This window comes from Nannospalax galili, unplaced genomic scaffold, assembly GCF_000622305.1.
Source record: "Nannospalax galili isolate Female #2095 unplaced genomic scaffold, S.galili_v1.0 scaffold429, whole genome shotgun sequence".
NCBI lineage: Eukaryota > Metazoa > Chordata > Mammalia > Rodentia > Spalacidae > Nannospalax > Nannospalax galili.
Window position 1 is genome coordinate 186,734 of NW_008360330.1, and position 15,463 is coordinate 202,196.

Consider the following 15,463-nt stretch of genomic DNA (forward strand, 5'->3'; position numbering starts at 1 on the left):
TTAGAGTGTCAAAATCCTAGCTATAAACACTCCAAGCAGCTACTCAGAATCTATGGCCTATGAAAAGACAGTCCTCCTGTTGAGTGAGATGTTTTTCTTGGAGTAGTAACCTGATAAAATGGTATTTGAACTACACATCTATTTGGAGTTTTAGTATGACGGGAATACTGAGAATTCAAGCTTCCCCTGCCCTTTAAAGGCATCTGTGGTTCTTCAAGGAGAAATAGTAATAAACCTCCCTCTTTCGTTTTTAAGGTTTTTTTCATCCCTTTTTTTTGGGGGGGGGGTGCTTTTTTGTAGCCCCAGCTGGCCCAGAACTCGCTATGTAGACCAGGCTGGCTTGATCTCACAGAGATTCACCTGCCTCTGCAATCCCGAATGCTAGGATTAAAGATGTGCCACCACGCCCGATGGGGGTGCTTTTTGAGACAGGGTCTCTTCACTACGTAGCCCTCCCCACCTGGCCTTCTCCACCCTAGGATCATAGGGAAGCACCACCATGCCTGGCCTCTTTCATTTTATTTACCCAGAGATGGTTACAGAGTAGAGAAGAATTGAAAATGCTATTTTGCCAAATGCCCCAGCAGCACCTCGTTTGTGTTTCATTCCTTTGTCTTCATTTCAGATGGCAAAGTTCATTCATACTTGTAAGTGGCAGTAGTTGTATTTATTTTTACTTCTACTCACAAACACCAAAAATAAGAAGGAGGTGCAAAGATTAAGAATATTTTAGTCAACACAAGGGTTGGCCACTCTCCCCATGAATATAATAGTGTTCAGAGCAACTTCCCTTATAAGAACCAGGAAGGGCCTGTTGGCCTTGAAGGTCACCCTGTTGGGGTTGAGTGAACGGCCAGCAATCATGACGACAGTACTCGCTGCTGCTTCACTGCCTTCCTCATTTACCTGCAGATCACATAGGAAACAAAACTGCTACATTAGCCACTCTGGTTCATTATAGGCAGGTAAATCACAGACCCAGCAGTTCTCACAATGCTATCTGTTTTCCAGTAGCAAGTACACCTGGGTTCCTTCCAGAACCCACTTCCACTCATTCTTCCATCCAGTGAATGTAACGCCCTGAGTTCATACAAAAATTCCCAAGAGTTCCACATACATAACCCCTGAACTAGAAATCTGAATGGTCACATCTCTGGTAGCATTGTTGACCAGTGTCAGAGAGCAGTTTTTGAAGCATCTACAAAGAAAAATTCTGACTCAAGATCAGAGATCTGTCATACAAAAGATTCACTCTTTAGAGCATCAAAATCCTAGCTATGAACACCCCAAACAGCTACTCAGACTCTATGGCTTATGAAAAGGCAGTCCTCCTCTTGAGTGAGATGTTTTTCTTGGAGTAATAACCTGATAAAGTGGTATTTGGACTACTCATCTAAAGGGACATGCCTCCAGAAAATGTCTGATGATCGATAGTATTACTCTGCTCCTCAGTGGCCTGGGATAAGGCCTTCCTGTGCAGCCCAGCTATTGAGGCAGCCCTGTCATTTAGGATCATCCTGTGTCAGCCTGCCACTCTGGTCCCTTTTTTATTTTTGCAACCTTTCACTAGCCCTGGCTGGCCATTAGCTTTCCATATCGACCAGGCTGGCAATCCTCCGGCCTTTGCCTCCCGTTTCTGACTCTGCAGCACTTCAGATCCTTGAGCTTTGTGGAGCTGGTTAATGATTTTTTTTTCCCCTCTTGATTGCACCACATCATCTACCTCATTCATATTCTAGGACTAAATTTCCAAGTCATATAAAGATCAGGAACCTCCAAGCTCCCAACAGTCTCCGTCCTTGGCCTTCCACTGAGCTGGGATCCTAGAATGATGATTATCAGCACAGTGCTCTGAAACCTTTCTGACTACAACCTTCCTCTGCAACCTCAGGTCCTATAAACTTATCTTCTATTAGTCTCTTTTCTCTGTCAGCCTAGCTTCCAGTGGGGTCAAAATCCCCTGAGAAGCTGTGTAAAGAAAGAGATTCTCAGACCCCATCCCAGAATCCTCAAGGATGAATATTTCCACCTAATGCTGTTGGTCCACACTCAAATATCTGAGAAGCAGAAGTCCCACAAGCTGTCCATGACTCAGTGGCAACATGAGCATCCATGCATACCCCAGTGGGTGGAACTAGGCTGTACAATACAGCTCTGTTTTTGTCACTGGGACTTCTCAGACCTCAACACATCAATGTGTACAGCCACAAGATTAGCATGTGCCCACGTTTTTGTCTCCTGAAATGGAGTATAGTGCTTTAGTTCTCCCAAACACCTTAGGACATCTGTCCACACTCACTAACTCCCTTTTTCACCTTCCATTGCTCCTCAACTACTTCAGTTAGGCACCATGCCCTTCCCCCATCCTGTCCAGTTTCCTCTGGAAAAGGTAAACTTCATTTTCAGACTTTTACTCCATGCTTTCCATTTTCCTGAAACTCCTGGTTCTCCTCTTCTGAATTCCTCCTCAGTGGTCTTTGCTGGCTCCTTTTTCTCGGGTCACCCTGTAAATATTTGTGCCCCTCTAGCAGGAGGGAAGGTACAACAGCCAGACCTTGAGGGTTTCAGTGAAGAACTATGCTGAGGCAGACCCCATGGAGGGGAAGGCTACCACTTGGGATTAAAGGAATACTAGAAGCCGTCCACAGATCTGCTGTCTATATACTATAAGAGAAATGCAGCAAGAACTACAGATAACTGATGCACTGGATGAGAAAATGCAGAAAAGCAGTGTGGGAAGCGAGCAGAGGAAGGTGCACTCACCTCAAGAAAGGCTTTGTGGAATGCATCTGAGACATAGAGGTCATCCCTGCCCTCTGCAACAATACCTGGAAGGAAGATCAAAGAAGGACAGCTGTGCATTGGCCTAACTCACAGACAGGAGTTTGAAGGAAGACATCCTTGGGGATTTTTTTTTCTTTTTTTTTTTTTAGAAATAAGATGTTGAGCTTCCCCTGATAATAACCTCCCCCTCCCACAATGAATACCTATTAAATATAATAAGGTACTTTGGGCTTGTTTGGCTTACTCTTGTGAATTTAATCTCTTGTCAGCTTTTCAGGGAGGTAGAAGGGTGGGACGCTGTTCTTACAGAAAAAACTTAACTCTGCCTAGTAAGAACGTCTTTCCAGTCTGGCAACATATTTAAGAGAAGTTTCAAAACTAGTTTAAAGATAGGCCGATAAAGATAAATACAATTACCTACTGTTGTAAGCCCTTTGTTTAAGGAGAGAATCTCTCCATGTAGCCTGGCTGGCTTAAACTCACAGTCTTCCTACTTTAGCTTTCTGAGTGCTGATATTAGTATGTACCACCACACCCAGTTCTAAACTTATTTTTTAAAAAGATATTTGGGGCCAGAGAGATGGCTCAGAGGTTAAGGATGCTTGCCACCATTCCTAACAGCATGAGTTTGATTCCTGGAACTCACATGGTAGAAGGAATGAACAAATTTTCAAAAGTTGTCCTCTGACCTCCACACACGCTCCATGCCATGTGTGTACCCCTGTGTGTGTGTGTGTGTGTGTGTGTGTGTGTGTGTGTGTATTTGTCAGGCAGGATAGCACACACCTATAATTGTAGCACTTAGGAAATGGAAACAGCAGGATCAAGAGTTCAAGGACAATATTAGCTACACAATGAGTTCAAGGCTAAGCTGTGCCATATGAAACTTTGTGTCAAAAAATAAAATAATGGGGCTGGAGACATGGCTTAGCAGTTAATATTGCCTGCTCTTGCAGAGGACCCAAGTTCGAATCCCAGCACCCACATGGTAGCTAACAACTGTCCAGCTAACAACCATCCACGAGCATTGCATGACACTGGTGCACCTACCTACATGAAGGCAGTACACTCATGCACATAAAATAAAAATAATAACATTTTAAAAAAATAAGAATCTGGAGAGATGACAATGATTAAGAGCACCGGCTACTCTTCCAGAGGACGAGGGTTCAGTTCCAGCACCCACATGGCAGCTAACATCTGACTGTAACTCCAGTTCCAAGAGATCTGATGCCCTCTTCTGACCCTCCCACCCCCCAACAGGCACTGTATGCACATGGTACACCTACATACATGCAGGTAAAATACCCATACACCTAAAAATAAATAAAACAAAAAATTAAAAGCGTGAATAAAAAAGGTATTGTCCATTTTAATTCTACTTTATTATCTTACTTTGTTTTTTTTTTAAGATTTAACTTTTAGGACCTGCCAGAGTAGTGCACACCTTTAATCCCAGAACTTCAGAGGCAGAGACAGGCAGATCTCTGTAGTTCAAGGCTGGTTTACAGAGTGAGTTCCAAGCCAGCCAGAGCTTAACATAGTAAGACCCTGTCTCAAAAACACAAACAAAAAAGATTTATTTTATCTTCAAGTGTGTGTGTGTGTGTGTGTGTGTGTGTGTGAGAGAGAGAGAGAGAGAGAGAGAGAGAGAGAGATACACCTGGGAATCAAATCCCTTGGAGCTAGAGTTACAGATAGTTGTGAGCTGCCTGACATGGTTGCTGGGAACTGAAACCAGGTCTTTTGTAAGAACAGTATACACTCTGCTTAAGCCATCTCTCCAGCCCCTATTTTATTTATAAGAGCCTGTTATATAGGCCAGGCTGGCCTGGAACTCTCTAGCCTCTGCCCCCACCTCCCCAAGTACTGAGATTATAGACATGTCTCACCATGCCTAGCTTCCAGCTCTGAATGCCTGGCACATTCCTCTGAATTCCAATGCCTCTCCCAGTTTGTCTCCACCTCTATTAGATACAGATTCATAGGAAGCCGATACTGGAGGTAGACTGGAAATAGAAGAGCAAACTCTTCCTTTTGCAGAAGAGAAACTAAGGCTTGCTCAGAAGGGAAAAGGATCTCCACGAGTTCACAGTAGAGCTAGAAGCAGAATGCAGGTATCCTGACTTGGTACTCTTCTGTTCTTTCCTCATTATCTCCCACTTTTGGTCAAACCACCTTGGAGTAGAGAGAGGAAACAATTGCCTCCCATACCAACCTGGGAGTCTGGACTTCTCAGGGTTGAACAGATCAGTAAGACCCATGTCTTGCAGCTGCTCCTTTAGACTGAAGCCGTCCTCGATGCGGAAGCGAGGCATGTGAACCACAAGCAGCGTCTCCGTCAGCTCATCCAGCCACTCCTGTAGCAAGTCTGGGCTGAGTTCCTGCTCAACTTTGGCCAGGCTCTTCTCAGGCTTGGGCAGGATGAGCACCATGGTGATGTCATCCCCCTTGAAGGGCAGCTCAAGCACCTGTGTGCCTTCTGCCACACGCCGGTATCGGAACTTGCCTTCTTGGTACATCATAGACACTGAGCATGACTGCCCATCACCCTTGTAGAACAGTTCCTTCCTTGTGTTCTCAGGGCTGAACTTTGACTTCCACAGGCCCTGGAAGATGTCAGGTGGGAGAATCACAAAGTAAGAACAAACATCTGTAACAGACTATTTATTGATGTGGGGTATAATATTATCTAATATATTAATATATAAATATAATTATTAGGGAAAAAATAGGTATGAAGAGGCTAATCACAATGTCTGTATGATGCAATTATGAGTTATGTTCTGTATATTTTCTTTTTAAAAAATTTTTTCATTTTATGTGTATGAGTGTTTTGCCTACATATACATGTAAGCACACCCATGTAATACAATGTCCATGGAGGCCAGATGAGAGCATCAGATCTGCTGACACTGGAGTCACAGATGGTTGTTAGCTGCTGCTATGTGGGTGCTGGGAACCAAGCTTGGGTCCGCTACAAAAGCAGCTGTGCTCTTAATCACTGAGCCATCTCCCTAGTCCCATTCTGTGTATTCTCTATATTTCTCAAATTCCCAGCAGTATTAATTTTTTAACATTTATTTATTTATTTATTTATTTATTATTTATAGAGGAAGGGCATGTGCCACTGCAATCATATGGTAGGGACATACTTTTCAACTTTCAGGAATTAGTGCTCTCATCTCACTAAGGTTGAACTCAGGTCCTGAGGCTTGGCAGCAAGTGCCTTTACCAGCTGAACCACCTAGCCAGCCCAGTATTGCTTTTATAATCTGAAAATTCTTTTTTTTTTTTTGTTTTGCTTTTCTTTTTTTAAGACAGGGTCTCCCTGTAATCCTAGCTAACCTAGAACTCACTATGTAGACCAGCCTGGCCTTGAACTCACAGAGATCTGCCTGCCTCTGCCTCCCAAGTGCTGGGACTAAAGGCGTGTACCACCATGCACAGCTCAATAATGGGAAAACTCTTGCACCCAAAAATAAACTACAGTCTTCTTTGCGAGTTTTTTTGTTTTTGTTTTTTTCTTGTCTTTTGTGGTCTTCCATCTACCACCCTCTTTTCCAGTGCTGACCTCCAAAACTCGGTGCTCTGCCCCTGGTGAGAATCAGAGGCCAGATGCAGAAAACAATCCCAGGGATTTGTCTGTCTGTCTTCCAAGTAGAGGCTGCATCCTGGCTGGCTTCCTGTACCATCCTATATCACTTTCTGACCCTTTGATCTTGAGATAAGTCATTTAACTCTTTTTGAGTGGTGATTTCTCATCTATAAGATTAGAAGTAAGCAAGAGCTAATAACTTTAGTGTATACTTTACTATATGCAGTGAGAGTATACAAATACTAAGCATTTCATGCACCTTCACCTATTCAATCCCTCAGTCATCCTGAGGTAAGCAGAAATTGGGGCACAGGAAAATCCCAGAAAACTCACAAGAATTTACACGCTCAGAAACAGAGTCAAGATTTGAAACTAAGTAATCATACTGCACAAATGGCCCAAGTATGTTATGAGAATCAAGAGGACTAATAAATGGAAAATCATTCCATAAATTGTAAAGGGTAGCACACTGGAAAATGCAGTCTACTCTGTTCTTGAGGTGGAAAATCCAAGAGGCAGAGTGATTGGTACTAGCAGTGACTGGCTAAGTCCCTGGGCCACACCAAAGGAAGAACATAAACAGCATATGTCTCAGGGTGGACAAAATATGCCACAATTCCAGCTGTGGTCCTCTTGAGTGTCAGCAGGCTGTTTATTCCCAGGGCCCTCTCTCTTCTCCTTCTCAAGTGTAATCAAATTGGAACAGTCCTTAGAATTCTTCACTCTCTGAGAAAAACAAGGCCATCTGCATTATCAAATAACAGAGCCCTTCTAATCTGAGGTAAGCCCAGCACCTGGAGGTTCAGAAGGTTGGGGCCAGGGAACTATGCATTGTAGAAGCTGCTCTGGGTAGTGGGGAAAATCTCATCATTGAGGATTGTTGCTAGACTCATTTTGTCTAAGATTTCAAATACAAAGCCGGGCGTGGTGGTGCATGCCTTTAATCCCAACACTCGGGAGGCAGAGGCAGGCGGATCTCTGTGAGTTCGAGGCCCACCTGGTCTCCATTAAAGAATCCAGGCCAGCTGTGGCTACAGGGAAACCTCATCTCAAACAAAACAAAACAAAACAAAACAAAACAAAAAATATTTCAAATACATAAACTAGATGGCAGCAACTGTTGCATAGGCACAAGGGTTTATCACCATACACATCCTACAGCTGAGGAGGCTAGGTTTGTGAGTGCATGAACTCTGCCCCACCTGGGGACAGCATTAAGCCCACTGGATCTTTAGGCTCTTAGTAAATTTATCTGTCTGTCTATACCATGCATGAACCATTGTTCAGAGGGATATGACTGTATATGTGAAAAGATGTGTAAGAGTATGAGCTCGGGAGACAGAGGCAAGCAGATCTCTGTGAGTTCAAGGCCAGCCTGGTCTACATAGTGCATTCCAGGACAGCTGGGGCTACAGGGAGACCCTGTCTCAAAAAGACAAAAAAAAAAAAAAAAAAAAAAAAAAAAAAGAGTATGAGCTTAATAATAACAGGAAGCCCCTGAGGTCTCTCCAGGGCCATTTTGAGTACCTTGAAGTAAATGGTGTTAACCAGCACCAGGACAGTGAGTTCATTGATGGCTTCTTGGGGAATGACATCTGTGATGCGACCTTCAGTCTTATTGGCTATCCAGTTGTTGATGGTCACTCTGGACTGCTCTGCATTTTCCTAAGGAAAGCAGGATACAACTCTGTCCACCTGTGCTATCCAGTTAGCTTTTCCCTTTCCCCACACAAAGTTTATTTTATTCATCATTCCTCAGCTCTTTCACACCACCTGGTTAAGAAACATTGCTTTAACCCAAACCAAGGAAACCTCACCCCTCTAATACAGTCATTAATTTTTCATATACTTAATATTTTTTGTGGTGGTAGGGATCAAACCCACATGTTAGGCAAGCACCAAGATATATCCCTCTTTAATAGAAGAAGAAAAAGAAATAGAAGTATTAAGAAAGAAGAAAGGAGAATACAGTCCGTGGGAAAGAAGATAAAATGCTATGTGCTCTGATTTTGGAAAACCTAAACTCTCAAAACCATAGTTTCCAAACATGGTCTAGGGGAAACGATGAGCAAAGGCACAGCTGAGAGGATGGGTGAGGAGGGAGTGCCCTGTAGTCAAATAACTTTGAGAAATGCTGAGTGAAGCCAAGGTAATTCTTTGTTGCATAACTTCTCAGAACACTTAATGGGCTGTGTGCTTCATGAATCTCTAAGGAGCATGTGACATGCATCATATACCAACTTTATATGACCATGGCATCTGAATAGCCTATGGTTATATTAAACCTGGTGGGTGAAATTTTTTTACATGTTTTTGGTCTTTTTGAGACAGGGTCTCCCTGTAGCCCCAGCTGGCCTGGAACTTACTATGTAGACCAGGCTGGCCTTAAACTCACAGGTATCCTCTTGCCTCTGCCTCCCAAGTGCTGGGATTAAAGGCATGTGCCACCATGCCTGGTGGTGGATGAAGTTTTAAAAATTAATTCATTATGCAACTTCAGAGTAGCCTCTATATCCTAAGATACAGATACCATCGATTTCTGAGATCTCACGTAAAAATCAGTGTTCCAGAGGGTTCTGATTTGTCCTCAGCCTCTACCAGCCTTTAGCAAGCACAGTAGTGTTAATCTGTATTCTGTGTCCCTTCTCAGTCTGAGTGGAGAGGCCAAATGCTGGAGTTAGAGGTGACACCTGCAACTTACCTTGAAGTCCAGGGGCTGGAGCTTGGCTCCATAAACAATCTCACTGATTTCTTGATAGGTCTCATTGAAGGTAAGGGATTTGTCTCCAAAAAGGCGATTAGCTGATACCAAATTGGAGGATTTGTTAGCTTTTCGATACAGTCGGCAGTTCAGTTTGGCAAAGAAGAAGTGGATCTGATCAGATGTTTTCTCCGAGATGGTATCAAACTTAAAAACCTATAGAGACCAAAAGGAAAGGGTGGTGGGTGTGGTAGGGCAGCCTAGTTACCACAGGTACTGAGCACAGTGATAGGTCAACAGCCACCTCAGCAGGGAGTACCTTCAAGCACAGTACCTGATTCAGCATAAATGCTCAGTTCCTTTTTTTTTTTTTTGTCTTTTTGAGACAGGGTTTCCTTGTAGCCCCAGCTGCCCTGGAGCTCACCATGTACACCAGGCTGGCCTTGAACTCACAAAGATCCGCGTGCCTCTGCCTCCCAAGTGCTGGGATTAAAGGCGTGCACCACCATGCCCAGCTCAGTTTCTTTTTTAAAAATGAATATGCAAGTAAAAGGAGGAGAAAGGGCAGGAAACAGTAGGAAAAGACAAAGAGACAGGAATGCCATCTACATGCTAAGTGATTCTATACCAGCATGTGGTGCTTTCTTACTGGAAAAGGCAATCTGTTCTCTTGCTGATTCTGGACAGATAAGGAAACCAAGATACATTATCTTTCATTGTAATAAGTATTTCCATGACATCTACTTGGGTCAGCTCCTCTTGGGGGCTCTGGAACACTAGTTGTGGGAGGACTGAGAAAGGAAAAGAGTGAGTGCATCAAGCAAGCAAATAAATCAGCCCAAAATCCAAATTTCAGGGTCAAAAGGGACTTGAAGACCATCCATGCCATTCAGAGTCATAGAAACTCTCATAGCCCCACACAACTGCCTTCTCCATCACCAGTACAAAATAATGAGGCTGCCCCTTCCTTCCCTCATGTGACAGAAGTTCTTTTGCTTTTATTTGATCTCTGATTTTGATTTTCCTGATTTTTGTTCCAGTACACACTGTGTGTGTGTTTGTGTGTGTGTACATGAATGTAACAGAGTGAAAAACCTAGGCGCCATGAGGCCACCTGATAGTAATGCCTGACAAGAGGTCAAGCATTGAGAAACTAGCTTATCAGAAAAACAGGACGTAGTGGTCAAGCCATCTGCATCTGGCAATCCCCGGGGCTCGATACCAGGAAATCAGGAAATAACATCTGTACCATAAGTCACCCACCCAGAATTTAGCAACTTAACTTCCTCATGCTTTATACTCGTTTGAATGGGCCAATAACCATGCTTCTGCTTCTGTACCCCGCTCCTGCTCTATAAAAGTGCCAAAACCCAGCATGGGGGCACGCAAGTCCTCCGAGGAGACTTTGTGCCCACAGGTACCTGTGTACTAAATAAACCTCTTGCTGTTGCAACCCGAAGGCTGACTTGTCCTCAGTGGTCTCACTCTTACAGAGCCAACCTATCTCCTTTAGTGCCCTAGTTTGCTTGCCTTCCCTGCCTGAGAAATAATTTTGGGAGGAGGACCAATCACCCAAGGACAGCAGACCCCGCACCAAGTAAATTCCTGCAGCTGTACTTATTAAAATTCGCCCAAACTTCCCTCCCCTAGTTGCAGATGCCTTCTTCCCTTGGAAAGGCTTCTGTCCTTTGCTATGATACCTTGAATAAAGGACACATTCCTTGCCTGTTGCAGGTCTGGCTCTGGCTCTTATTTCTAAACTCTAAACTCCTTTCGTTTTCTGTCCTCCTAAATGTAACAGGGACCCAGACTGTATGAGCAGATGAGTGTAGCTAGAGACACCAGCTGACTATTTTATTTAATATTTTTTCATTTATTCATTTAATGCACTAATTATGTTATTTCTTTTAAAGCTACTACAATCATAATGTTCCTCCTGATAGAATATATGAATTCCAGAAGAGCCACAGGACTAACTGGCCCTAAATTGGCAGCTGGGCCTTGCTCAAGTCTGGCCTTGCTCAAGCCTTATCGACTGGTCACTCCCTGGACATATAGAGACTGCTTGTGGAGCCCACCTGGCTGTAGATAACTCACCCATCTGCCTGAGCAAATAATCTTCAGAAAAGAGACCCTCAAGGACATCAGACCCTGGAATGGACTTAATTCTTGCAGCTGTGCAGCAAAATTCCTGTATAAGACCAGACTGCTCCCAGTTTGTTAGATAAAAACCAGGCATAGAATAGCCAGAGAAAACACAGGAGGACTCCAGCAATGCAAAGTTTATGTCTTAGGATTGCTGGTGGTTGGCAGCTGAGCTGGGCAGAGAAAGCAACCAGCCACCTGCTGACTGCTGAGGAAGTTCTTATAGGTGGGTTGGGGAATGTGGAAGGTGGCAAAAATAATTTTACAGTTTCAGGGGATGCAGTCTGTACTGAGACAGCTCTTACATCAGTGGGTGCAGGAACCTGTTTATCTTCTAAAATTATCTGGGGAACAGCCTTGTGCTGAGACAATCTAAATGCAGCTGCTTGGCCAGTTCCTGTTTTGCAAGGGGGCCTTCAGGGCCTGTCTTGTGAGCTTTTCTGCACTGGGAGAGGGCCATCTGCAGATCTGGACTCTAACACAGGATCAGAACGCAGATAATCATTCCTCAAGGAACAGTTTTTATCAGCCCTTTGCTTGTCTTCCTGAATCCAAGGAGTACATTTCTTGGCTGTTGCAGGTCTGGCTCTGGTTCTTATTTCTAAACTTTAAACTCCTTCCTTTTTCTGCCCTCCTAAATATAACACCTCCAAAATCTTTTTATATGAATTTTTACACTGTATTTAGAAGCAGCATTTAGCATTAAAAACTTAATTTTTGAAAAATCATAAAACACATTATTATATCTTTACAAGGATTTCTTATCAAAATACTGGGTTTCCTTAGGTACGTCACTGAGCTCATTGGTTCTCACCCAACTCTCCTATATAACAAGGAAAACTTTCCTGCCAGAAAAGGATTCCAAAACATCCTCTCAAGGATCCTTCCAGCTCCAGGGTCTGCAGTTCACCATGAAATTACAAGTAAGCTGTTTTTCCCACTTTGCACGTCTCCATACTTCCATATGGTGAGAAGCTAGTCAATCCACACACCTATGAAACATAAACCACCTACACGGAGAAGGCACTCTAGGGTGCCAGTCCCCACCCATGCACAGTACTCACCCCCACAATGGGAGCAATCCTACAGCCAAACAATGGAGTGCCACACAACTGGTATTTATCATCATCAGAATTTTTACTAATGACCCCCATGGTCACTCTACTTAAGCCACATATTAGTCCAGATAGTACCTTTTCCACACAAGGAGCCTTTTCCTGCCCAATTACTTAAGTCCAAAAGGCCATAGTCGTGAAGCCTTCGGGAAGTTAGAAACTGGAAGCCAGAGACCCAAAGCCCTGCCTCTGCATTCTGATGCTCACGCGCACACATTCAGCCAATTGTGAGCTCACCTGCAACAAGCTCCAAGGTGATGCTGGCAGCAGGCGCTGGCTGTGGTGCAGCGGGTCACAAACTGCACAATTTACAGATGAAATATCGGATTCTGCAGCCCTGCCCTGCCTGTTGCATCCTACAGGCCCCAGCTCAGGCTCTCACCTTCCACTCACCGAGGCCTTCCGCTTCTACCTGCAACAGACATCAGACTTGCTTGGAGGCAACTTTGTGCCAAACCCTGAGTTAAAGGGAAAACAGGAGCCCTAGGGCCGTGTCTTAGCCTTCCGGTTTGCAGCCCTGAGAGGCAAGCAGGTTTACCTAAGGTGGGATAGGGTGGAGGTTCATCGTCTCATTCCCGCCTCATGTCCAACCCTCCTCTAGCTCAGCCCCTTGGTTCTCAACTGAAACACCTTGGCCTGGGAGCCCATCTTTCACCTTCCGAGGTTCCTCCTTCCATTGTTTCCCATCTAAACTTGACTAGACCCCAATTGTACTACAGTTTTTAATGGCCAACTGATTTCTTGACAGAAAAAAGCCCACCTAGTCTTATTTCTGAATTCTGTGTTTCTCTGTTTTATTGCTTGCTTTTTAAATCTTGACTTTTGATCCATCCTTACTGATAGACAAGAGATAGACCCCTAAAGTGAGACAGACAGTGACAAGGACTTCCCAGTTGATGATGGGGCTATGCCCTCAAGATGACAGGGGCCAACCGCTAGAGCATCCTGTGGGAGCATCCTGCAGGAACATCCTAGTCAAGACCCAGGTCCAGAAGACACCTACTGAAAGCCCAGGAACAGAAGTTGTCTGGGGCAACAAGGCCAACCGACTTTCCCCATTCACTGTGATTCCTGAAATGGGGACTAGAAGGAAGACCCTAGAACTCACTGGGATTGGGAGGGACCTATGCAGATTGGTGGGCTCATCTTTGGATCAGTCAAAATTGATTTCTTTATTTTCTAGTGTCGTAAAAACCATAAAGTTTCCTTGGCAACCCAGTCTCAGGTCTCTCAGTCATCAAGCACCTTTTCTTTCCTTTAATATCTCAGTCTCCACACAGTCTGAATGCCACATTCTTCATGGACTACAGATGACTGAGACGAGAAAATTTGCAACATCATACTCACATAGACCCAGCTTCTAATCTGCAATCTTGCCTTAACCTCCAAATGCTTTTTTGTTTGTTTGGTTCACATTACTTGAATTATTAGAAATATGCTTATTTTTAAACAACTATACATACAAAATAGTATCTTAAGTGATTCATAGGATCCACCAGTCTCAGTTGAGGTGGACAGAGAGAATTGATTTCACAAAGTTTTCCTCTGATCTCTACATGCATACCATAGCAGGGGCAGACATCTAACAATAAATAGAAGTTTAAAAGAAATAAATATTTTTGCATTTATTCAGCATCCTTAGCCATCAGGAAAATGCAAATCAAAACTGCTTTGATATTTCATCTCACACAGTAAGACTGATCATTACTAAAAAAACTAGAATGGCAAATACTGTTGGTGATGTGAGGAATGGGGAACACTTATACATTACTGATGGTAATATAATCTGATAAGCCACTATGGAAATTAGTGTGGAACTTCCTCGTGCTAAAAAATAGAGCTACCATATTTTCCAGCTATGGCACTCCTGGCTATATATTCAAAGTATTATGTACCAAACAAAAGAAATACTTGCACATGTATATTCATTGTTTTCTATTCACAATAGCTTGGAAATAAAATAAGCCTAGATGTTCATCAACTAACTGATGGATAATGAAAGTATAACATCATCATATGATGGAATTCTCTTCAGTACTAAAGAAAAATGAAATAATAATTTCAGGAAAATGGATGAAACTTTAAAATATACTAAATGAGGTAACCCAGATCCAGAAAAAAAACAAATGCTGAATGGTCAGTGTGAAGTGAAAGTTCTATATTCATAGTTTTAGTTTTCTGGGTTTGCATTGGAGTGAATGCCCGTGGAGGACAGGAAGCAAGAAGAGAAGCATGAGCTGGAAGTGGGGAGGACTGAGGGGAGGAAGAGTAACAACCGTGGAAATGAAAGAGGGAATACTAAGGTGTAAGAGTTAAACAGTGTTGTGATTGGGGCAATTGGGAATAGGTGGGGGTGGCAGAGAGGCCAATCAAAAGAAGGATGTATGAAAAACCTCTATAAGAGCCCATATGTATAAGCTAGATAAAATGTTTTTGAAACTGTGCACACACAAATGTGCACACACAAATGAAAAAAATGAAATGGAGCTATTCTGCATGGGTGGATAACATGAATGCCAGAATTCACAGGTTTTGGGTTTTTTTTTTTCAAACCAAAATCTCAGTGCCAGGTTAGGGACAACTCCCTGTGTGTTGCTAGTAAAGGAGACCAGAGTCTCCCAAAACATTATAAGTTATTGTCACCTCTCTTGATTGCCCCTCAGAAAAGCTGGTAAGACTTCATTACTAAAGACAACACTCACTGGATAACAGGACACAAAGAAGTCAAGCCAGAAATGGAAAAGGAGCTTCTTCTTTGCTAGCCAGCATTCAAAGTGCCAGAAGGTAGTGCACAGGCCATTGGGGCAAAAGAGTCATCAGTAGTCTAACCCAGCTGTGGACCCTGTGTGCTCCAATGATTGCCATAATTGTGATAATGGCACAATTATCCTGGAGGTAATCACCCGCTTTCTGATTGTAGCTGAGGCCTACACCATAGACAATAATACATGTCTGCTACTATAAATCAATCAAAACCCTATGAATTAGGAGGTTGCAAGCCTTCTGAGAGCACCTACAAATGTTTGACTAAATGGACATATAGTTGAACTATCTTCTAAACATGAATGCTTATACCCATAGACTGTTGTAGCTCTCCACCTTAGTCAGAGAAGCAGAAAC

General features: G+C 43.3%; 1 protein-coding gene across 1 annotated transcript in view; it reads right to left on the reverse strand.

Moving 5' to 3' along the window:
• Positions 1-502: 502 nt before the first annotated feature.
• The window catches only part of Serpinc1 (serpin family C member 1), a 22,709-nt gene continuing 7,748 nt past the window's right edge, over positions 503-15,463 (reverse strand). Inside the window, exons 3-7 of the mRNA XM_008826091.2 lie at positions 9,084-9,299; positions 7,910-8,047; positions 5,003-5,393; positions 2,764-2,828; positions 503-906 (exon numbers count right to left, since the gene is read on the reverse strand). Of these exons, the coding sequence (XP_008824313.1) occupies positions 730-906; positions 2,764-2,828; positions 5,003-5,393; positions 7,910-8,047; positions 9,084-9,299 (987 nt within the window). The 3' untranslated portion in view covers positions 503-729. The remainder of the gene's footprint in view (positions 907-2,763; positions 2,829-5,002; positions 5,394-7,909; positions 8,048-9,083; positions 9,300-15,463) is intronic.